The following is a 24574-nucleotide window of genomic DNA, read 5'->3' on the forward strand; positions in this document are numbered from 1 at the left end:
AAGGGCATATCCAAAACCAATCCATCGGGTGCTTTCACTGTGTCAGTGAGGGCGACTTAAAGACGCTTTCCTCTAGTTTTTTTCCATCTCGTAAGGGCAGGAACAAGAAGGCAGATTATATAAACCTAATCTACTTTACTCTGATCTCCCTTCCTTTTACCTACATTTTTTTGCCAGTCTCTCTCCTATAAATGATCCTTCCTTGAACCCTGGTGTCTTACTGCAGGTGTACAAGAGACATTAGGGGAAGGGGTATTTTTTATAAAGCCTCATCATGAGAGAAACTGGCCTAAACAGGAGAGGTAGGCTTGGTTTGAACGTTTTGCTGATTTGGCAACAAGCTGCGGGTGGGGTAGACCCTCCTAAAATGAGGACTACAGTGGTAGAAGAGAGATCCAGGGTAAGGAAATTGACTGGTAAGGAATCTGAGTCTTGCAGAGACATGTCATCAGAGGTCAGGACACGGGTCCTCAGGTTCAAAGCAGGGAGCAGGGCAGATTAGCTGAGGTTAGGGCAAGAGCCAATCGTCAGACTTTAGGGGCAGGTGAGCGGAAGGTTCTCAGAGCGCACGGGCAGATGACTAGGGCAGGAGCCTGCCATCAAAGTCCAGGGCAGGTTGTCTTAATTTAGGAAGGAGGCAGGTCGTCACAGTTCAGGCAACAGTCAGGAACTCAGCGGAGGTAGGAGATCTGAGCACAGTCCACCCTGAGAGAGCTGAACAGAGTTCAACAGACAGGTCAATGGAGTTCAGGCATAAACAGCTCCTCGACGCTCAAGCCAGAGGCACTTAAATGGAGATCAGGTGTGCGCCACGAAGCTGGCAAACAACATAAAGTGGTGAAAGTTCCTACAGGCAAGTTTGTAAATTTCGTAACTGAGGAGACTTCGACCTGGCTCGCTTTCACCTTGTCAGGGCTCCAACAGAAGGCCCTGGCAGGACGTCGGCCCGGGATCAATGCACCTCAATCCAATGTGATCCCGATTTCAAGGTAGGAGGGGCAAACAATGAATCTGGGCGCATCATGTCCGAGTTCAGGGACATGACTGCCCTGTGACGTCAGTGCTCCCCCCAGAATGCTCCGGGTCTGCTTGTGGCTGGTCACTTATAGGGAGTGTCCCTCAGCAGCCTCCAGTGGAGGCAGGGACCTGCACCTTTAAGCACACAGCGACGACAGGCAGGAGTGCAGAGGAGGTGTGACCGCCACAACCCAGGCCACCTGAGGGCCTCCTGAGGAGAGGGCGGACCTAGAGAAGACAGGCGGAGACGCAGGCAATGGTAGAGGAGTAAAAGAAGACGGAGATAAAGCCTGAAGAGCAACGAAAAGAGAGGAAACGGGTTAAAGAAAACGCAGAGGGACTGGGCAAACAGAGAGAAGGGGAAGAAAACGAGTTTGATATCAACACGTTTGAAGGATAGGCAGTGTGGTTTCCAGGGTCCAGCCGCTCTGACGCACAATGTTGCTGGTCAGTGAGCTCTTCCTGGCCCTGGTGGTCTGCATCCTCCTTGCGCAGTTCCTCAAACAGCGATGGATGATCAGGCGGCTTCCTCCGGGCCCGACTCCCCTCCCCCTCATTGGAAACCTGTTATTGACGAAATTTAAGCTAAACCACGACATCCTCATTCAGGTATTTATTTGTTCATTCATTGTTTTTCTGTCTGCTACTAGCTGTACAGCATCTGTTTCAGAGCGCCAAGAAACAGAAGAGGTCAACATTTTGAAACATAACTTGCATTGCTCTGCTCTGGGTTGTGCTACTTTTTCTTATTAACTATGCACATACCAATTTGTGGTGGTTTGTAAATCCCAAAACATTTTTTAGGTCAGGTTTGTGTAAAAAAAAGTAACTTAACCCAATGCAAAAACCTTTGTAAATCTGGGCCTCTGTCAGCGTTCCTTCTCGTATCCGCCATGAGCTGAATAAGAAGCGGGTGAAAGCAGTGTCGTTGATGGCATATGTCCATCCCTTAGAAGTGCCCATGGCACAAGTACTAACAAGCATTTGTAATGCAATGGGTCTCGCGTTTGCTCGAGTTAGAGCTATTAACTTTGTAACTTACTTACTGGACTTTTCTTGCCACATAAATTGAAAATGGAAATTAAACTGTTGACATTAGCAAGTCAGTTCAAAGCGCCACGGGCACCATGAGCTTGGGCGCAAGAGTTATTGGCTCCGGCGTGAATGTCTACAAAGGATCGCAGCTGGGATGAAAGGCAAACCAAAACCTGAGGAGGGGCCATCACGTGCTGTAACATGAGGAAGCATGATGTAGTGTGATGGCCAACAAAAATGTCCACTTAGTTAATTCACCTGGGAGGGACTCAGCACACAAAAGAAAAACATTTCACAAAATGCACCAATAAAAATAAAGCATTTAAGACAAGCGCAGAAAAGAATGAATAGTAAGAATGGGCGTGGCTAAAAGCCCACAGAGAGAGTACAACAGGCCAGAGTGCTTGCACACTCGACCCTAAAAAGTAAGAGTGGAATAATTAGCATCAGCAATGTGCTGTAGTTGCTAGGAGTGATGTCACAGGAAGTGATATCACAACCCTATCCTACCCGTCTTTTTAAAGGGAAAGGCCTGATTATTTTCTGATCACCTTCAGTACTCCTACTAATGCTATTCCTTATAATAATCTAAAATTCTCAATGAATGTAATAGTCAATTTATAAATTTATCATTTGCTCAGTATATCATCATGTTAACATGTACACAAGCAATGGAATTAAACATAAATTAAGATTAGAGGGGGTGAAGCTATGAATCAATGGCTATTATCATTTACATTTAAAGCTTATTTTGATAAAATCTTGATGACATATGATATCAAAAGCTATTATAACTAATATATCATATTGGACAGTGTGCATGAGGATTGGGATCGTGTTATTTTTAAATAAAACTCTGAAGTGACCTCCTCACTGCATTACTGCTTTTCATGAACAACAAATAAATATAATCACAGTTTGAAACGTAAATATACTTTGAAAACTCATTTTCACTTCATGTAAAACACATGCATCTTTTCCTGAAATAAATGGGAAATATTCCTGAAATAACGGAGTAACGGAGCTTAAAGACAATTCAATGTGACACAAGTTTTTAACAGACTTGTGCTGCATTGTTGTAATATTTTAAAATGTGCTATGTCTAATAATTCTGGCAAAAATTCTGGCATTAGCCAATACCGTTGATTTTTTAAAGATGATATGTGTAATATTCTTATTTCAGCCATTCCTCTTCACCCATTGGTCTGGTATTATGTCATTCACAGTTTCTTCCATCCACGAAAGCTTACAACATGGGACAATGGGTTATCCCACTTCAGCTATTGACTAACATATTTATGAGTTATTGAAATCGGCTCTTTCTTAATGAGCACATCCACATATTAGGAAGTTCCATTCAGTGCCAGGATTTACTATTTCAGTGTGTGCTTTTTGCCGTTAAGCTTTTTTTTACATTGATAAGGGCCCAGTAGCTTCCCTAGCAACAAATCTTTATAAAAACTTGACAAAAACATTGTCAAATCCAAAAGGTTTGAATCCTGTGCCAGACCTGCTCTCTTTGCCAGGTTGTGTGTTGCCGCGCACTACTGTGGCGTCTCTTTATCAGACCACGGTCAGGCCGGCGGTCCGAGCTTCGGGACACTGGCACCACCACGCCCCATTTTTCTGTCTACATGTTTCCGAGGTGCGGGCCAGGAGGCACATTCCGTGCTCTGGGCCGTGCCGCAGCCCCTGCCAGCCTTCCCGAATTCACCTATACTTACCTTCTTGTGTTTTTTCTCTTCTTTCCTCCTTCTCTTCTTTTTTCTTCCATTCTTCTTGGTGTCCATGTTGTCTTCCTCCTTGGTGTTCTTCTTCCCCGCAGGCCGTTTTTCTTTTCCTTTTCTACTTTGTCTTGTTTCCTACTCTTTTCTATATGATCTTTCCCAATCCAAGATGGTGTCACGCTTTCTTCCTGTTGTGTCTCTTCCTGTTTTCTATTATATAAGCACTTCAGTTCTTTTCTTCCTTGCGTTGCAAACACTGTCTCTTTGGTGGTGATCCTCGCTCCTGTTTTTTCGTGTTTTCCGCGTTCCTGTTTTTTCCTGCAAGATTTATTCTATTTTTCCTTTTTTTCATTGTTTCTTTTTCCTCTTTTTCAGGAGTTCCTGTGATAGAGGTTTTTCCCAACTGTTTGGGTTTTTCCTCTAGGACTCCTTCTGGAGGGCACAGTCTGACTTGGGGTCTTTTCCAGTTAGCAGAACCGTTGCTACTAGAAAGGGTCACCCTTATTTTGGTCACTTCAGAACCAGTAGAAGACTGTGTGTTTCTTTGAGTTCTTCAGCCAATGGTGGTAAAAGACATGCAGATCGTGAAAAGTTGATTTTCAAGAGGAGCTGGTGCTTTCATTCTCGTTTGCGTTTTTCTAACTTGAGTCAATCCACACAAGCTCTTCCCTCAATGCATTTCAGTAACAATGACACACAATAAAAGAGCCAATCATGAGATTTTCCCTCTTTAATTAAGAACTCCAAAGACACCCCCAATCCTGGACTTTTTGTTTTTTATAAGTAAATAGGATGCTGCCAAAAGAGTTAAAATACAAACTGAGGCTATATGTGAAGTGTATGTGAGTCTGCAACAGAAAACTAAGATCGCACATGTAAATAGGCTTGGCTCAGGGCACGAAGTGACCCTGTCTAGGTTGTTGGTAAAAGAGCCACATTTCCCCATCCTTTTGCTAGGGGTGTGGCCTCCTGCTTCTATAAACAGTGATTGCCCTGTTAAACCTGACTGCCTTAGGGTGGTCTTCCCCCCAATGTTTTGCCAGCTTCCTCCACTTTTCTGACCTCGTTTTTGCTGGCTGATCTCTGTGCACCTTAACACTGCTAACCAGTGCTAAAGTGCCTGTTCTCTCTCTTTAAAACATGGTATCATCTGCTCATCCCCAATTGGCAAATGTAATTTACCTATAAGTCCCTAGTAAAGTGGTACCACATGAACCCAGGTCCTCTAAATTGAATGCTACTATTCGGCCTGCAAGCAGTTGATTGTGCCACCCAATTCTGTAGTCCTCTAACCATGTCTCAGGCCTACCATCGCAGAGCCTGTGTGGGCAGTTATAAACAGCCACGTCCTCCTGGAAAAATAACCCTTTTGTCAGGCCCAACCTTTCCTTTTTATGTAGGCCCTGGATAACCCCAAAGGGCAGGGTGCAATGTATTTAAAAGACAGCACATGTGCTTTTAAGTTTTACTTGTCCTGATAGTGGAAACCTCCCAAAGTAATTTTTCACTGCTGCTCGGCCTATCTCTCCCATAGGATAACATTGGGATTACCTTATTACATTTTATAGGTGTAATTCACAATCTGAAGAGATAAACTTTTCAAGTTTGGTGTCTATGGCATCGCAATTTAGATCGCAATGTATGGTGAAGTCATATTTTAAATTGCAATACTGAAAATGCCACTTTTAGAAAGTTGGCATTTTCCTATTTTAGCCATTTGTTGCCTCCTGCCTGTCTCTAATCACTTGTCTGGGGTGGATGTCAGCTGGGCTTTGTCTATTCCCCCTAGACAGCCACAAACATTCGGAGCTTAGATGTGACCTGATAGGCTATCCTGGGAGGATGGGAGGGACAAGCTTGGCAAACCTTGCTTATAACTGAATAGGATATATCCTGTCCCCACACAAATGGCTGCACAGCCCCTGTTGGGAATCTTGAGTCAGGGCAGGACCGGTGTGCATTTCAAAGGCCTATTTTTTAAGTCCCCCCCCCACTTCAGTACACTTCTAGACCTGTGAATCCTCTGCCAGGAATGAGATGAGGACTGCTGTGCTTTTGAAGGACTGTCGCTCTGCTGGAGTGCTGCCTGCTGTTCCCCTGCCTGGGTGAGAAGGACTGGACCTGCATCACTTTAACCCACAGTGACTCAAAGAACTAGCTGGCTGGCCTCCTGGTCTGAAGGCTCAGGGACATAAAAGACTTCCAACCATCCTGATACTGCATCTGGAATCTGCACTCAGTGAGTCTGCCCTTCCAAGTGGTGACACCCTAGTCATGCACTCTTGGAAGTTGGCATAAGGTGTTTGCTCCAGTGAAACCAACACATCCTCTACTAAATCGATGCATTGCCTTGGCTGTATGGCGCATCTTCGAGCCGAACAGCTGCTGCATGAATCGGATCCGACGCATCGCCTTTGAAACCACTATTGCCCAACTCCATTCCGTGGTGCAAGGTCCTTGCATCTCTGCCGGTGGCAGCCTCAATGATGATGCTGAAACTCCGTATCGTAGCTCCACCAGTCATCGGAGCTCACATATCTCCTCGATTGCACAACGCATAGGGGTCTTTGCATCACAAGCCCTAACCAAAGGATCCTCGAAGATCATGCATCAGGAGCTCGCACCGCAGCCGCCTCGGCATATTGCCTCTGCTGTGCAATGCATCTTTAACCTGAATCCACGCAATGCTTTGCAACCTTCGATTAAGGTACTTTGGTTCAGTGGGCCTAACTGGGTACCTGTAGCGGGCCTGTGCTCCATCAAGGTCAGCCTAAACTTTAAACTTTGTCCGGGTCCCATGCGACTAGATGAACAACTTATAGTGCTTTATGTTTCTTGGTGCTATTTTTACTAAAAACCTTTCAAAATCAATACCTCAAATTCTACATATTTCATTTTTTAGTTTTGGTCTTGTTTCATTTACTAGATTCAGATCTAGTTTTCTAACAGTCTAGTATCTTTTAGTGCCGTGGTTTCACTGCTTTACTGTTTGAAGTGTTGCACAAATACTTTACACACTGCCTCTAAGTTAAGCCTGACTGCTCTGTGCCAAGCTACCAGAGGGTGAGCAAAGGTTAATTTAGGGGTTGCCTAACACTTTCCCTAACTACGATTGTGGTTGCTGTTTGACTAAGGTTCCCGCCCCAGTCAACCAACAACCCAATTTCTAACAGGCCCACTCTCTACTTTGCCCTGCTGAGTGTCCTTACAGACTCCTAGATGCCCACTCTGAATCCGAACCTTCGATATAGCCTCAGGCAGAATCTGCTGCACGTGGAGTACCAAGAAAGTGGGGTCCACCCTTGAAGACCATTTTGTGATACGTAGCTCTTTTCGACAGATGCTGTTGTACTGCAACATTTGTTTACTTTATGCACACAGTTTACCCCTCTTGGGTAGTTGAAGGTCTGAGTCTGTCCTGAAGGGATTCAGACTGTGGCCTGTAGGTTGTATACAGTGTTCTACTGATACTTCAACCTAGCCAGTGACCCGAAAAGAAAAGCAAGGAACACCTGGTTTCCTGGTGACACCTAATTCCAAATGAAGCCAATGTGTCTGTGGCATTACACAAGCATGCCCTTGGAAGGAAATCATTGAGTGTTACACGACACCACCTAAAACACTTCAGACAGCACAAGTATCAGAACTTGAAAACAAAATGTGACATTGTGGGGATATTTCAGCTTTAGTGTGAAATGTTTTTCAGAGCACTGCCTCCCAAATCACTTAAGTCCAAGAAAGATTTTTAAGACAGCCAGTGGTTTGCCAGATGGGGGGAGGAGGAGGTTTGCCAGAGGGTGGAAGGAAATGGGTAATGGGACAGGAGGAATACCTGCAACTCCTGAATTTCAGTGTCTGAACTCCTTTCTGAAATGCACAGGTGCTGCCCTGTGACCATATGTGCCTGGGGCTGGGTGACAGAGAAGGAAACGCACGAGTGTAGCAGGTCCCCTGAGCTCACAACAGGCATTTTAAAAACTCTGGGCCTTTGCAGGTTATTATTTTTTACAATCGCCATAAAACAATAGCAGACCTTTAATTGTAAGCTTTGATTTGCCTAACAGTTCCATATTCCAGAGTTCAAGCAATTTTGCAACACTCCAAAGCCAGCTACATTTTAGGCATTCCCTAATAAAAGTGTTCAAGACATGCCAAGCGCTACAAACCAGGCTGGTTAACTTCTTCACTTCTTTTCAGTCACTGTTGGCTTTGATCCATTCCTAGGGAATTTTAGTGGATGGTGCAACATTAGGAGCACAGCTGCTTTAGCGTGCACCAGATTACTTGAAATTAGAAGAGGTTTGTAGTTTCTCCTTTATAGCTAGCTCTACCTGGAGAATCACTGACCAACACTGTGGCCCCCAACTGCGCCTTTTGGGAGCCATTGAGAGCCTTTATTTCATCATCTGCCTGGTTTCTAGAACGTCTCTTCGCTACATAATTGAGACAGTCACTCAGACAATAGTAAGTCTTAATGATTTTGTAGCAATGAACTGAAAGCATCAGTATACTGAAATGGAACAATGCGCAGGCCTCAGATAGTTTTAATCAAATTGTCTGAGGCCTGTGCAGTGCTGAGGCGCACGACACGCAGTGCTTGCTTCTTCTGACTCTGACTAGCGGCACACTGCGCACTTAGGGTAAAGTATGAGAAAATTATCCTCCGGGCCACATCTCACGCCTGCCACTGTTACTGTCTCCCAGTGTCTTAAAATTCAAGACACTGACAGTAACAGTGGCAGGCACCGCCGCACAAGACGTGTGGCATTGACTGTAATTTTCTCATTCTTTACCCTAAGGGCCTCATTTACTAGGCCCATGGCGCAGGGTGGTGCAGGGTGGCGCAGCAAGTGTCTTGTGTTGCCACCCTGCGCCACTGGTAAAGGGCAGACATGCGCCGTATCTACAAGATAGAGTGCATTTCTTTCCTCTCCCCTACGCTGGTGCACAAATTGCTGCCTAGTGCCAGCGCAGGCACCCAAGGGTTTATGTGTTGTGGGGGTGATTGTTTTTGTGCAGGAAGGGATACCTTGCTGCACAAAAACAATCACAAGAGGGATTTTCCTCTTTCTATGTGTTCTGAAGAATGGAGTACACATAGAAAGAGGACAAAGGGGAGAAATAAAGATATTTCTCCCCCTTGCGTCATTGTTACGCCACCCCTGAGGTGGCGTAGGAATCTAATGCATTTCAAGACTTGTAAATCTGGGAATGTGTCAGATTCTTTTGGGTTCCATGGGTGTTGCGTTGGAACACCCCAAGCAACACCCATCGAAGAGAAATATCTTTATTTCTTGGATGGTGTAAGCTTTTGATGCAGGTTTACATAACCTTGTAAATCTGGGAATGCGTCAAAATCCATGGGTGTTTCGTGGGAACACCCACGCAACACCCATGGAAACACTTCCCTGACACAAAGTAAGGCAACGCAGGGACTTGCGCTGCATTGCCTTACTTCTTATCTACAAAGCTATGTAAAGCCATGCAAAGTGGCTTTGCATGGTCTTGTAGATATGGATGAGCAGCCAAAAAATGACACAACGGCGGCAAATAACTTGCACTGCCTAACGATTACCTACATGTGCCATGTATTTGCTGTATTTACTATACAGAGCTCCATGTCACACGTTTCCATAGATGCATTTCTACAGATGCGTCAGAAATTCTAACACATCTGTGGCGCTACACTGATGCTTTGCTGGAATATCGTAAAAAAATAAAGCTACTTAAGCAATGCGAGGAAGGCTCCCATAAGAAAAAGCCCTGCATCAGTTTAACACCTGCCCTGAGTAGGCATTAAAGTTTTGCTCGGGAATGCCTACCTTGCATACAGTATACCTGGTGCAGGTATAATGTGACGCAAGCCTTCACAGACTGACGCATTGGGCCCAATGTGTCAGTTTGTAAATATGGAGAAGTGTAAAGAACTACTAAGCGCCACTGCTGCATCAAAAAAAATGATGAAACAGTAGTGCAAATGCCTTGCAAATGAGGCCCTAACTGTGCAGTGTTCATCTGGTCAGTTAGAGTCAGAAGAAGCAAGCACTGTGTGTTGTGCGCCTCAGCACTGCAAAGGCCTCAGATGATTTTAAGACACTGACAATAACAGTGTCAGGCACGAGACACGTAGCCGTGACCTGTCATGTCCCCAGAAGCGATATAATTGAGTTTATTAATTGCTAATTTAGGTGAAGGTTAAGTGAATATTGCACATACTTGGAAAGCGCGCACCGTCAGAGAAAGAAACGCCTGACCCTTGTTGCAATTAATTTGATTCTCAAAGCCTTGAGTGTACGGTTTGCATTTTAATAAAAACGGTGGTGGAAAAATATATTTAATTGATGTTAAAGATGTCCCTCCACTGTTTTTATTGCGGAAATATTGGGCAGATTTAAGAGGGCCTAGCTCCTCCTTATGCCACATTACCATCACTTTTATTTGTCGCCAATCTGGCTCAATGAGTCAAAATTAGCCACGCCAGCTTTACAAGTGGCCCAATGCATGCTGTGCGCCACTTTGTAACCCCTTGCGCAACATTATGCGTCAGGCTAAATGTATGCAAGGGGGGGCGTTCCCCCGTTAGTAGGACTCCAAAAATGTCACAGTGGGATCTATGAGGTTCCACATCACCATTTTTGCCGACATAGAGCAGGCGTTAAAAGGGGGCATACCATTGGTTTTAATGGGCCTCTGTGAACTCTGCAGGATTAGCGCCAAAATGTTGTTACTAATTCTGCACAGTGCACCAGTAGCGTAAAAAATGTTGACGCTATTTCCCGCACCCTGTGCCATGGTGCACACATGTTAAATACGGCGCACACATAGTGGCAGTAGGGGGGCGCTAAGGGGCAAAAGAAAAGTAATGCTGCATTGGATACAGTGCCACTTTTCCTAAATTCGGCCGATAATTCCTAACCCACAGGTGTTGTAATTTGATGTGTGTAGTTGTGATATCATGTGAGTGTGTGTGTAGATGATTGTGTAGTTGTGTTGGTTTTCGTGGTTGTATTGTGCGTAGTGCAGGGAGACACATATGGCTGAGATACAGTGTGTGTGACTTACCTCTATTCCACAGCCACTGCCAGTGTCCGATTTCCATTGGATCCTGTGACGTCTTCTCTCCGTCAGCAATCAGCTGCCAGTACGCTGCCTGTAGAACTGTAACATCTAACTATGGGCAGCAGGGAAGCTACCAGCCTGACGGCTGGGAAGAGCACTCCGTTGTGGCGGTCGGCGGCTCAAGTGCAACACATCTAAATATGGCTAGCGGACCGCTGTCAGCTTAATGGAGTAGTCGGGCCCACCACCGTAGCAGACTGGTAGTAATACCGTCAAGATCTAAATCAGGCCTTAGATCCCTCACATATTCCTGTTCATACTTCAAATCTGACTTTTAGGCATCAAGCTGTAAATGTGCATATCTACATTCACTTTTGTTTCATAAATGTCCATTCATCAAATATCGAAATACACCTTTTCAGGTCTGGCCTAAATAGAGCTTTAGCTGTTTTGCCAGCCTCATGTTCACCCCAATATATCATACAAAAATACATACATGTATAGATGTTCCCAATCAACATTCTTTCACCATTGGTCTGTTGACATGTCACTTAAAATATTCTCCATCCCATCCCAGCAGAAGGTATAGAAGATCAACAGACCACCCAATGTCAGCCACAGAATGCTTTCAATTTCAGTGACTGCATTTTTCTCTTCCACATGTACACATACACCTAAAACTAGGGGCCAGATGTAGCACCACGGCCCATTGCGATTCGGTAATAGCGATTTTTAAGAAATCGATATTACCGACTCGCAAAGGGCCATGTATCACATTTGCGAATCGGTAATAGCGATTTCTTAAAAATTGCAAATGCTATTACAGAATCGCAAATTGCGATACCGGCCCCATTCGCAGCTATGGGCCTGTTGGTCCATAGCTGCAAATATTTTGCATTTCCAAAATTGCGATTTCTGAACCAGAAATCGCAATTTTGGAAATGCAAAAGGCCAGGGTGCTGGGGGCCTAGGGCCCCCTCTCCTGTACCCCAAAAACTGTTTTTTCAACATGTAAGGTACACACATGCCAAAAGGGCATGTGTGCTTTACATGTTGAAGTTAAAAATGCAGTTTAACTGCATTTTTAAATTTTGCACCAGGTTACCACCTGGTTGCAAAGCATGGTATTTTGCAAATGCAGAATAGCCTTGCGACATGGAAATTGCGAATCGCAAATTGAAACTCTTTTTCCAGGTTGCAACGCAAGAAATCGCTATTTTCGCGATTTCTTAGTTGTGGTCTGGGAATGCATTTCATGCATCTCAGACCACGGTTTTGCACTCGCAAACGGCCGATGCAAAATAATTTCATACATCTGGCCCTAGATCTCCAAAACTACAAATTGTTAGACAATTGAACTTCCCAATGACTGATAGTCCCTATGTATAGTAAGGTTGCATCAACTATTTTCATAACTCTCAAGACATTTATTGTAAATTGAAATCTTCATTCTTTAATATAAACCAGATTTGCTCTATTTATTTATCCTACAGAAAATGAGAACATTAGAGTAGTGTGAAGTTCTATCCAGTAATAGATGGCACAAATGACAGGTACACTTTGATCCACTTGAGTTGCATTTATTATGTGGAAGAAACTCCAACCACAGCCAAGAAAGTCTCCATTACTTTCTCTCAGTTCCAGCCATCAATACTTGGATACAAACATTCCAGGTCAGAATAAAATGGGGGAAACAATGCTTAGGAAAGAGGGCGGGGGGAAGGAATATACCGACATGACATAAAATGACAGTGCCACAAGTAGCTAGAGTCTATATGCAGATTTTTAAGTTGAAGCCAACCTCTTCCCACAGGATTGTGACTGACATTTCCACCACTGTATCTGACTTAAGAGAGCCCTGTAGTAATGCCTTATGGAATTGCATCTCCCCTATTGGAGTGCTGGAGGCGGACTGTCAGTATGCAGAAAAAACACCCCTCAAATCAAAGACAAAGCTTACGCTTACCAAAACATAAACAGCCAAAAACAACTATTGAATTGAACTTGAACTTACCAGTGAATTAAAGTTCCTATTAGTAGTAGGGTGTGATCATAAACTTTAAAGAAAATCAAGAGAAATGTATATAGGAATATATATATATATATGTTTGTGTGTGTGTATATACATCTGTATATATATGTGTGTGTATTGAAAGCTGTAACTGTGACTCATTATTATGAAACAGCTTTGGCATATAGGGGGTCATTCCAATTTTGGCGGGCGGCGGTTGCCAAACTTACGCCGCCAACTGGCCGCTCCGCGGTCAAAAGACCGCGGGGGCCATTCAGACTTTCCCGCTGGGCCGGCGGGCGCCCGCCAAGGGAGCGCCCGCCAGCCCAGCGGGAAAGGCCCTGCAACACAGAAGCCGGCTCCGAATGGAGCTGGCGGTGTTGCCGGGGTGCGACCGGTGCAGTTGCACCCGTCGCGATTTTCACTGTCTGCTATGCAGACAGTGAAAATCATGCTGGGGCCCTGTTAGGGGGCCCCACGACACCCGTTCCCACCATCCTGTTTCTGGCGGTGAAAACCGCCAGAAACAGGCTGGCGGGAAGGGGGTCGGAATCCCCATGGTGGCGCTGCTTGCAGCGCCGCCATGGAGGATTCTCCCAGCCGGGGCTAACACGGCGGGAAACCGCCGGACCCGGTTTTCCGACCGTTGCTTTACAGCCGCGGTCGGAATGGGCACTGAAGCACCGCCAGCCTGTTGGCGGTGCTTCCGTTGCCCGCGGAATGAGGGCCATAATGTATATACTAAAGCCACAACCCCTCAGCTTGGTACAGATGATTTGAAGCAGTTCCTTCCGACCTGAGGTGCACCTCTATTAACAACAAGTGGAACTGAGGATTTATGAAAGTATTTCAATGCTTTTGCAGTTGACTTCTGGGGGACACCAAGTAATGACTACTGGAATTTCAGCTTCTTATACCTATTTCAGTGCTTTTGCACCTAGTAATGACTAGTGCAACTGCAGCTTTCTGAAAGAATTTTGATACTTTTGCATTCATCTTTATTGGGACACCTAGTGATTACTAGTGGAACTGTGGATGGATGTAAGAATTGCAATGCTTTTTCATTTAACATGTGAGGGGCACCTAGTAACGACTAGTGACACTGCAACTTCATGTAAGAATTTCAATACTTTTGCACTTGTGGAGCTGCACCTTCATGAAAGAACAGGAAAGCTTTTGTATTTCACTTGAGAAGAATATCTAGTAACAACCAGGGGAACTGCATTTTCAAGAAAGGGTATCAATGGTTTTGCATCAGACTCAAGAATAAACTCTAGTAACGACTTGAGGATTTGCATGTTTTAATATACATATGTGTACACATACATTACAGCTTTCAATACTTTTCTATATGTGTATACCGGATACCTCTTTGGGCACAGACTCTACATTTCTTAGCGGGAAAGTCTTTTTTGGAAGTGGAAGGAATCTGATCAGGAAAGTGGCGATCCTTCAATCTAGCCACATCCTCCACCACTGCTACTCTAGGAACTCTTGCATGATCCACCACAACAAGGCTCTCTATCACTGACTACTGAAATTTAAGAAATGTAATTCTTGACTCAGGGAAAAAACCTTAAACACAATAAGAGCATTAAAAGTTGCTAGATTAAACAAATGAATCGCCAACTTTTAATACAAAACGTAAGACTTACGAACAGTAGTATAGGGTTCCAATCTCTCTACTCTATCAACACCACCCATTGTGTTTATTGTAGTCTAAAATGCACTCAGGTTTGCGCACTTCAGCAACTTGACCCCAAACAGCCACAGGTGAAGTACTCTCATCATGGATGGTAGTTAGCATGTACACATCCCTCCTGTCTACAAATTTCAGAGCTAGCAGTTCATCATTCCACAAGGCACTGCACTGTCCACTCTCTGTTTTTTTCCAAACACGTTTCCTTGGATAGCCTTTCTGGTTAGAGCAAATTGTGCCACAAGCAACATTGTCCACTCTGAACAATTCCTTGAACAACTGAACTCCATTGTAGAAGTTATCTACATACAAATGGTGACCTTTGTTCAACAGTCGTCTACCAAGTTCCCACACAATTTTCTCGTTAACTCCAAAAGTGGGCAGACAAGCAGGGGGGTCAATACTGGAATCCCTACCAGTGTAGACCCGGAAATTATAAACATATCCTTTAGTACTTTCAAAGATATACATATACAATTTAATTCCATACCATGCCCTGTTGCTAGGAATGTACTGCCTAAAAAACAAACAACCCTTGAACAGGACCAAAGACTCGTCCACAATTATTTCTTTTCCTGGAACATAGACCTCTGAAAATCGATCTACAAAGTGATCAAGGATAGGCCTAATCTTAAAAAGATGGTCATAATCAGGGTGATCTCGTGGCAAGGCTAATGCATTGTCAACAAAATGCAGCATCCGAAGAAGAAGCAAATACCGATTACGATTCATGGTTGCAGGAAATATAGCCGTTGCCATCAAGGGACTAGTAGACCAATAAGAACCAGTGACGGCTTCCTTATCAACCCAATCAAAAAATTCAAACCCAAGAACTTTTTCATCTCTTTCAGATTTGTGGGAATCCACTGGGTAGCTCTAGACTGAGGCCTAAGTCTGGCAGTGTTGTCCCTCAAATATTGCTCCACATAGAAATTAGTCTGCTCAACAATCTCTTCCAAAAATACATCTTCCATAAACAACTCAAAGAAATTAACAGGCAAAAAGTTTTCCGTATTTACTCTACACCCTGGGAGAGCAGTAAAGGCAGGCAACTGTGGCTGCTCCATGTTTCTGGCAACCCAGAGTTCAGGTCTTCCAATGGGAAGCCTTTCAGCTGCAGCCTGCTGCACCATTGGCACATCAGTGTCCCCCTCTAAAACAGGCCCTTCATCAGCACTGAGAGTGGCTTCCTCATCAGAAGACTCCTCTCGGGCAGAAAACTCACTGCCAGAATTTCTGTCTTCCGTCTCTGCCTCAGATTCAGAGTCAGTCTCATAACCATGATCAGAAGATGACGCAAAAAGCATACTAACAACCTGCAGAGCGGTCACCCTGCGGCTAGCCATGATCCTTGCTATTCAAAGTAACTTGACAAATGCGCAAACAACAACCAGCACAGTCTAAAATAAGTAATAAACAAAATGTGGCTTTATCACAGAGTTATGTATTCAAAAACTGCACAACTCACTTGCTTGAAAAAGCTAGACTCACTAGCAACTACTCTGCACAGACACAGCAATCACCAATGATATCCCACTAAAAAGAAAAAAGAAAAGTAAATTAGACATAAGACAACACAAATATCTTTGTGCACAAATCTAAGGACAACTTCTCGTACAATCCTGCATTTAGTACACCACCTACAAACATGTCATTCATGCATGGCAACAATACTCATTTGGAGTACATTTATTTACTTACCTGAAACATGCAACTACGCAAACCGCAGGTCAACCACTGCCAAAACTGAAACGAGCCCCAGCAAAGGAAGCAAAAGCTTTGAACTAGAAAAAAAGGAGAAATAAACTGTTATAATCACAAATGCACATACTTCGCCAGTTGACAAACACCCCGCCACCAAACATTTAGAAATTTTCCCTAGTGTCTAGTGGTCTCTGCCCCCCTCAGGGACAGATGGGCCTAAAAACACTAGGTCGATATGCCCCCAAGGGGGGCAGAACTGCCCAACAGTGTTTTTTCCCCTTTGGGGGGTGACCCTTGTCCAAAGGGCCGCCCCCCACACACAAAAAACAAACACAACACACAATAAACAATGATCCCTGGTGTCTAGTGGGCATTCCTGCTGCCCGATCGCATCGAGAGCAGGCAGCAGGAATGCTGAAAGAGACATTGAGGGAAAGGAAAACCCTTTCCTTTCCCCAAATGCCTCTGTTAGAGGAATCCTCCCCCTTGCCGGAGGATAAACTCACCTCTTTCCTTCTCGACGCGCTGGAAGCAAATAGCTTCCAGCGCCTCGGGCGGCCTCTAATTATGTCAGCGTGCACTTGTGTGCTAACATTATTAGATGGGAGTGGGGTGGTGGGGTGGAAGGGGAAGCAATTCCCCTTTCAGCCCTGCCCTGTGGGGGTGGGAGAGTGGCACTTGGGGAGAGTGCTAGCACTTCCCCAAGGGCCTGGTACAGGACGTAATGATTACGTCCTCGGCACCTGGGCGGTGCTGCCCAGGACGTAACCGTTATGTCCCAGGCACCCAACAATACCTATGCATTTGCCAAAAAAGTTGTCTAACCAGCATTGAAACTTATGACCTGAAACATTTTACATCCAGGTCACAGCAGCAGGCACTTTACCTTCTAACCCTAATTAAAATAGAACTCATAAAGTGCAGGTGTCAGTTTTATACAGACGATGGTTTAAAAAAGAATGTGCCCAACTCACTGGTCTCCTACTGGCTGTTAGCAAGAGCTTCATAAACACAGAATGAACGGATAGGGTTCTAAAAATCACCTTTCTTCCCTTCATCTCTTTTAGCAACTAAAACCTCTACCATTCCCATGATGGTAATTTACTCACCTATCATCTGCTTGACAAACAATCTTTTTTAGTGGGGTACATTGTGGAGGTGGCATGGACGTCATTTAGAGGTCGTCAGGGGTCACAGTTGTGGCTGGTTTTAGGATGTTAGGCACTTTATCCTTGCTGACCAGTGCTAACGTGCAATTGCTCTGTGTCTAAATTGTATTGGTGATTTACTAGTGAGTCCTTAGTATACTGCATCAGGTGGACCCGGAGCCGGAAACTCAAATGCTACTATTGGGACTGCAGGAGTTGTCTAGCTGTGTGACTCCCTTACCTTGACGAGAGTGAGGGTCCCTAATTGGAAAAGGTGCAAACCACTGCCAACTACAGACCCTATTTCCAACATTGGTGATCAGCGATGAGAATAGAACTTGTATTTGTGCTTAACATACAGTGATTGGTGTACATTACTTCCATATTGCAGACCATTACACCCCAATATACTGGTTTGTTTTTTCTCTTTTTGCAACTTTTGAATTTTATTCACAATCATGTTGCAGTCTGGTAAGTCATCATTTGGCGCTGCAGATTTGGGGCCATATTTTTACTTTTTTTGCACCGCATTTGGTCATTTTTGTGACTCAAAAGGGGTGCAAACTTACAAAATACAATTATATTTTGTAAGTTTGCACTGATTTTGCCTAAAAAAAAATTACGCAAATGCAGCACAAAAAAGTATAAATATGGGCCTCGGTGTTTAAGGAGGAGAGGTTGGAGACCTATTCAGTACTTCAGCTCAAAAAGTTCTGAAAGGAGCTCAAATGTCCTATTAATAACCTCACTAGGAAGGAGGAGCTGCAAAAGGCACTGTGGGCCTGGTTTGCAGCAAATGAGGCTGATGATCACACAGAGGAGAATGTTATTGTGGATAGAGAGGAGCAAAGCCTGCATGGGGGATTTGTGAATCACAATCTGCTTGGACCAAAGCAAGCAGCAGTGTTTCTTCAAGGGGTCTGACCCCACAGGAACTGGAGGTCAGACTGGAGACTAGTGAGCTCCAGTTGGAACTAGCCAGGCTCAAAAGAGAGGCAGACAAGGAAAGAAATGCTATGGATGTGAGGGAGATGATTTTACCTCACAAACAGAGCTTGTAGGAGCTGGACTTAAAGAGCAGGTCCAGCACAGATGGTGGCAGCAGTTGCACTATGCAGTCTGAGGGTAAGGTACATATACTCGACGATGTGGTGAAGGGTTTTGTTGTGGGGGATGACATAGAGCAGTGGTTTAGGGGTTATAAAGTGGCATTGAGAATAAAGAGGCCCTGAAAGAGATTGGGGGGCAGGCCTGTGGAAGTACTTCTCAGTAGAGGGGAGTGACACTGTAAGAAAGTACCCTCTTTTTGGCATGGTTACCCCCACTTTTTGCCTGCTGATAGTGTGTTTTGACTGTGTTTACTGGGCTTGTGCTAACCAGGACCCCAGTGACTGCACTCTCTCTCCCCACAATTGATCTACTGCTGCACTCATATAAGTCCCTAGGATCTGGTACTTAGGTACACAGGGCACTTGGGCACCTGGAATTCCCAATGGGCTGCAGCATCTATTATGCCACCCATAGGAGCACATGCAAGATGTTTCTGCAGGCCTGACATTGCAGCCTGCGTGAAAAGGTGCATGCACCTTTTCACTACAGGTCACTGCACCAGGTCACTGTAAGTCACCCCTGTGGTAGGCCCTCCTAGCCCAGAGGGAAGAGTGCATGAGCAGAGGTGCCCCTACAAACTCCAGCTCCATTGCACTGGACTTCATAAGTACGGGTAAGCCATTTTACCCGTGTACTGGACGCAGGTCACCACTACCTGTGTCCAGCTACATAGTGGTAACACCCAACCTGGGCATGTTTGGAATTATACCCCGATATTGTTACCAGTATTGGTTGTATGATTCCATGCACTATGGAGGATCCTTAGAGGACCCCCAGCATTGCTTCTACTAGTCTTCTATTGTTTTCCAGGCACCTCACACTGCTGTCACCCTCTCAGACAGCTTTCTGCCCTCCTGCTGTTTGACCAGCTCAGGCAGAGGAAGGGCGAACAAAGGTTTTCCTGTGGGAGAAGGAGGTAACACCCTCTCCCTTGGAAATAGATGTTACATGTCTTGGGTGGGGTAGCCTCCCCAAGCCACTTGTATGCTTTGAAGGGCACATTTCGTGCCCTCTGTGCATAAACTAGTTTGCACCAGTCCATGGACTCCCGGTCCCTACTCTGGCGTGAAACTGGACAATGGAAATGGGAGTGACCACTCCCCTGTCCAACAGCACCATACCGGTGGTGCCCAGAGCTCCTCCAGGTGGCCACTTGGTTCTGCCATCTTGAATCCAAAGTGGGCAGAGGCCCCTGGGAGCATCTGAGTGGCCAGGACAGGTAGGGGATGTCACAGCCCTGTCCTGATAGGTGGTCACCCTGCTAGGTGACCAATCCCCGTTCCTGGGCTATTTAGGGTCTCCTTCTTGAGTGGGTCCTCAGATTGGACGTGCAGATTGGACTCCTCTGCATCATTTACTTCATCTTCTGGCCACTGGGACTGCAACTGGGCCCTTCAGGAACCGACAATCTGCAACTTCAGCGATGACTGTGCTCTGCAACATTGTTTCTCCGGCTCCTTCCAGCAACTGCAAAATTTCCCCAGCTGTGCATCCTGTGAGGGTGACAAGTCTCCAGCCTGCACAAGAAGTAAGAAGGAATCTCCCTTGGAGTGAAGGAGTCACTCGCCTGCATCTGCAGGCACCAACTGTAACAACGAGCGGCTGCGCGAATCTTCTCTCCTCTGGAGCTGCGTGGATCCTGCACCACAGGTGGTGGTCTGGAGTGGTCCCCTTTGTCCTCTCTACTACCTATCCAACTTGGAAGATGGTAAGCTCTTGAGCCTCCTTGCAGTACAACTGAGCACCATGACTCTTGCAGATACCAAGGCTTGCTTATTCCTCTTCCAAGGGATCTACAGGCTCAGTGTAGCCCCGGCCCCAAGCACTTTTTTCTGTAATGTAATGTCTCCAGCAACGTGGGACACTTCTTCAGGTTTGCTAAGTGGGCCTTAGTATGACTTCTGGGCCTGCTGCCTGTGGGGGCCGCCTCCTCCTCTTGTGACTCACCCAGCTGCTGAGGGTCACCCGGACTCCCCTTCTTGGGTCGGGTCCCCAGGACCTCGCTGGTCCTCTTCATCCTTGCAAAACCTTCTTATCCAACTCTGGCATTTGCCAAGGCTTGTTGGTGGTTTTCCAGCACCAGTGACCAACTGCATCACGACCACCGATGTGGGACATCACTTGCATCACTCCTGGTACTTCTCTTCTGCTCCTGTGCTGCACTCCTGAGCTTCTTCGCCAACCTGGTCCTCCATCCACAGAAGGGTGGGAAGTGGCTCCTGCCACAACCGGACACTCCATCTCAAACTGGACTTGGACCCCTTCCTTTGCAGGTCCTCGCCTGTCAGGATCCACCTTTGGGTTCTTCCAGTCTTGTCTGGGTCTTGCACAATCCTTTTCCTAAGTCCTTGTGTTGGTTTTGTGGAAAACCAGGTACTTACCGCTGTCCTCCTGGTCGCTGGGGGTCACTCTGGTATTCACCTCTTGGGGTTCCTAGTTCCTCCAGCTCCCTTCTGCTGATTCCACTTCCTTGGGTGGGGTACTGACTTTCACATTTCACTTTTTTAGTATGTGGTTTGGCCCTCCCCTAGGGCCCTCACTATTTGCTATTGCTTTTACCAATGCCTATTGCTTTCCATGCTATTTATTGATTGCTAATGTGTATATCATAGTGTGTTTACCTACCTCCAGTTGGGGTATTGCCTTTATAGTATTTTAGTATTTGTGTTACTTTAATATAGTCCCTTTATTTTTGTAACACTGTGTGGTTCTTTCATATGTATAAGTACTGTGTGGCTGTAGTGGTATTGAATAAGCTTTGATTGTCGCCTAGGTAAGCCTTGGCTGCTCATCCACAGCTACGTCTAGAGAGCCGTGGCTTCCTAGACACTGCCTACACTTCACTAATAGGGGGATACCTAGACCTAGTATAAGGTGATAGAACCATAGGTGCTCACCACACACCAAGCCAGCTTCCTATAGACACCTTGTTGGCTTTAGAGCAAGGAGATCAGATGAGGTATTGCACCAGGAAAGAAGCCCTACCCAGGAGATGTGGTCTCATCCCAGAAAGTTAAAGGGTAAAGTTTAGGAAGAGAATTAAACTTGGTTCTCAAAGTTGAGTGGAGTATGTTGATTCCTTTTGCGGATCACTGGATGGTTGGGGGAAGGGCAGCGAGGTAACAGACTATCAGGGGCTGTACAATTTGATGGCATGGGAGCACTTGTCAAGTCGTCGTTTTCCAGAGCTACACCAGCACTTGATTGACAGCAAGTTTACTAACCCCAGGAAGCTTGCCAAGGAGACTGACCGCTGGCTCAGCACTAGGGTCCAACAGAAGTTGTATGTGGGTGACTCAGCCAAGGATGGACGGGGTCCCCAACAGATAAAGGACAGGGAGGTCAAGGGAGACACAGACAGGTCCCAGGATAAGGGGGGAGAAAAGGTTCCCATGTCCCTTCTGACAGGAAGGAGGGAGTTTCTGGTGGGCGGTGGCCAAGGGCGCCCCATTTTCAACCCCATTGCTTTGAGTGCTCCCAGCTAGGACAAAAGAAATAGGACTTTGTTTGTCCCAAGAAAACCCCCACTGGTTGCCCCTCTACAACAATGGCCCATGTAGCCTTAGGGGGAGGTAATCCCCAGGGGCAGGTCATAGACCATGCCACAGACTCCCTTACTCGGAGGTGAACTCAGAGGGTGAGTTGGTGAGCCCAGCAGGTGGGAGTCGTCACTTCCACCAGGTGAAAATAGAGGGTGGTCACAGTCACTGCTCTGAGGGACACCGGGTCTAGCCAGACTATGGTTGTGGAAAGGCGAATTTCCCCAGAGCAGTACACCCACCAGGTGTGTAGAGTGACTCCAGACCCGGGCAGGACTTTTTCTGCTTTGGTGTCCCTAAACTGCAGTGGGGAGATGACCCAGAGAAGGGTCATAGTTTGTTCTCAGATGCCAATAGACTGCATTGTGGGGAATCAGTTGCCCCTGGTGTCAGAGGAACTAAGAGGGGCGGCTGCCGAAGGTGCTCTAACAGTTCAGTTTTCTGGGGGTACCGCTCCAAAGCGGAAGGTACAGGATTCCAGCAAGAGGGACAGGAATAGGGAGAGACCACCCCGTCCTCAGCTCAGCCTGAGATACAGAGCCTAAGTTGAGTGCCCAGTGCCAGGATATCACCCCTGAACTGGTGGGGGAGGTGAAGTGGAAAAAGGGTGCAAGGCACCTGGGGTGACTGCCCCGCACTTTCGAAACCACAGAGGCTAGAGACTCCGGGATGGCCTGGGACCTGGCTCTTGACACTGACAGCTGTCTGTGGCCTCTGTTGTTTGTTGTCCTTGTGGTCAGAGTTTTCCCGTGGGTTGGGGACCCAAGTCAGACCCAAGTGGGGGATGGAACCACATCACACTGTTGTCCATGGTGGTACTGTCGGCCTACTGTGATGCATCTGTGAGCAAGGTAAGGTTAAGTGTTGCACAGATGGAGTCCATAGATGAGGAGAAGCATTGCCCCTGGGTTAGTTCAGTGGGCACGGAGATTGTAGACAAAGGGATTCAGCTGGGTTCAGAACAGCATAGAACTGGCAAGGGCCCCTACAGTAGTGGGCCATTGTCCAGGTTCTGTCACCCTAAGCAGGGAAGTCCAGCAAGGTATTGATTGGCCTACCCTGGTTTTAGGCTGGGAGGGAGTTTCTTGAAAATAACCCTTTTTGCAGGGTTACCTCCAAACTGTTTGCCTCTGGCCTCCTGTTTTTGACTGTGCTGCATTTCGTTTTTGCAGGCTTTAGGACAATGGGCACTTTAGCACTGCAGATCAGTGCTAAAGTGCAAGGAGATTGGTTTATCCATGATTGGCAAATTTGATTTACTAGTAAGTCTTTTTTAAAGTGCAATATGTGTGCCCAGGTCCTGTAAATCAAATGTAACTAGTGGGCATGCAGCACTGATTGTGCCACCCACACGCGTAGCCCTGCAAACGTCTCAGGCTGGCTACTGTAGTGTCTGTGTGTGCAGTTCTAAACTGGCATTTTGATCTGGCAAGTGCACCCACCTGCCAGGCCCAAACCTTCTCTTTTCCTACACTAAAGTAGGCCCAAGGCCACCCAATATGCAGGGTGCAGTGTATCTAAAAAAAAGGGCATGGACTGGTGTGTTTTACATTTCCTGATAGTGAAATACTGCTAATTTTGTTTTTCACTATTGCAAGACCTGTCTCTTCCATTTGGTAACATGGGGATTGCCTTGAAATATCTTCTAAGTGTAATCTCCCATTGGGAGCAGATAAAGATGTGGAGCTTGGGGTCTCTGAACTCACAATTTAAAAATACATATTTTAGTGAAGTTGGTCTTTGAATTGTAAGTTTGAAAATGACACTTTTAGAAAGTGGGCATTTTCTTGCTTAACCATACTGTGCCTCTGCTTGTCTGCTGAATACATGTCTGGGTCAGGATATGTTAGAAGAATCAACGCAGCGCCTGTGTCGCGGCTAAAAAAATTGATGCAGCGCCTGTTTCACAACTGAAAAATCAATGCAGTGCCTGTCTCGCAGTTGCAGAATCAATGCAGTGCCTGTTTCACCGCGGTCCCATCAACACAGGGCTTCTGGATTTTCCACGCTTCGCCCCGGGGGCTGATTTTTCATCGACCTAGCTCCGCAGTAAGGAACGAAGCCTGTGAGTCCGTAGATCGACGTATTACCTTTCCTGCAAGGAAAGAATCGATGCATCACCTCCTCTGCGCAGTAAGGAACCAACACTTTGCTTTGTGTTTCCAGCACCTCACCTCCCCTGTGGCCCGCATTGTCTTTGTTTTTGATGCATCCCAGGTACTTTGTCCATTGATTCCTATGGATTAAGACTTGCTTAAACTTTTAAAACAATATATTTTGACTTGTGTATGTTGGATGTTTGTCATTTTGGTCTTGTTGTACTCTGATAAATAGTGATTTTTTTTCCAAACTGGTGTGGAGTCCTTTTGTAGTTTTTTTACTGTGTTGCTCTGTGTGCATGTACAAATACTTTCCACATTGCCTCTGAGATAAGCCGGACTGCTTGTGCCAAGCTACCAAGGGGGCAAGCAGGGGTTATCTTAGCTGTGTGACTCCCTTACCCTGACTAGAATGAGGGTCCCTGC

At 45.9% G+C, this 24574-nt stretch overlaps 1 protein-coding gene across 3 annotated transcripts in view; it reads left to right on the forward strand.

Moving 5' to 3' along the window:
- The first annotated feature begins 1065 nt into the window (after window positions 1-1065).
- The window catches only part of LOC138265309 (cytochrome P450 2J2-like), an 83379-nt gene continuing 59870 nt past the window's right edge, over window positions 1066-24574 (forward strand). The window contains exons 1-2 of one of the 3 annotated variants that reach the window (XM_069212916.1): window positions 1066-1626; window positions 23991-24266. In XM_069212916.1, the coding sequence (XP_069069017.1) occupies window positions 1456-1626; window positions 23991-24266 (447 nt within the window). In that variant the 5' untranslated portion in view covers window positions 1066-1455. The remainder of the gene's footprint in view (window positions 1627-23990; window positions 24267-24574) is intronic. The other 2 variants (XM_069212917.1, XM_069212918.1) reach the window with 2 other exon arrangements.

The sequence above is a fragment of the Pleurodeles waltl genome, chromosome 11 (assembly GCF_031143425.1).
Source record: "Pleurodeles waltl isolate 20211129_DDA chromosome 11, aPleWal1.hap1.20221129, whole genome shotgun sequence".
Taxonomy (NCBI): domain Eukaryota; kingdom Metazoa; phylum Chordata; class Amphibia; order Caudata; family Salamandridae; genus Pleurodeles; species Pleurodeles waltl.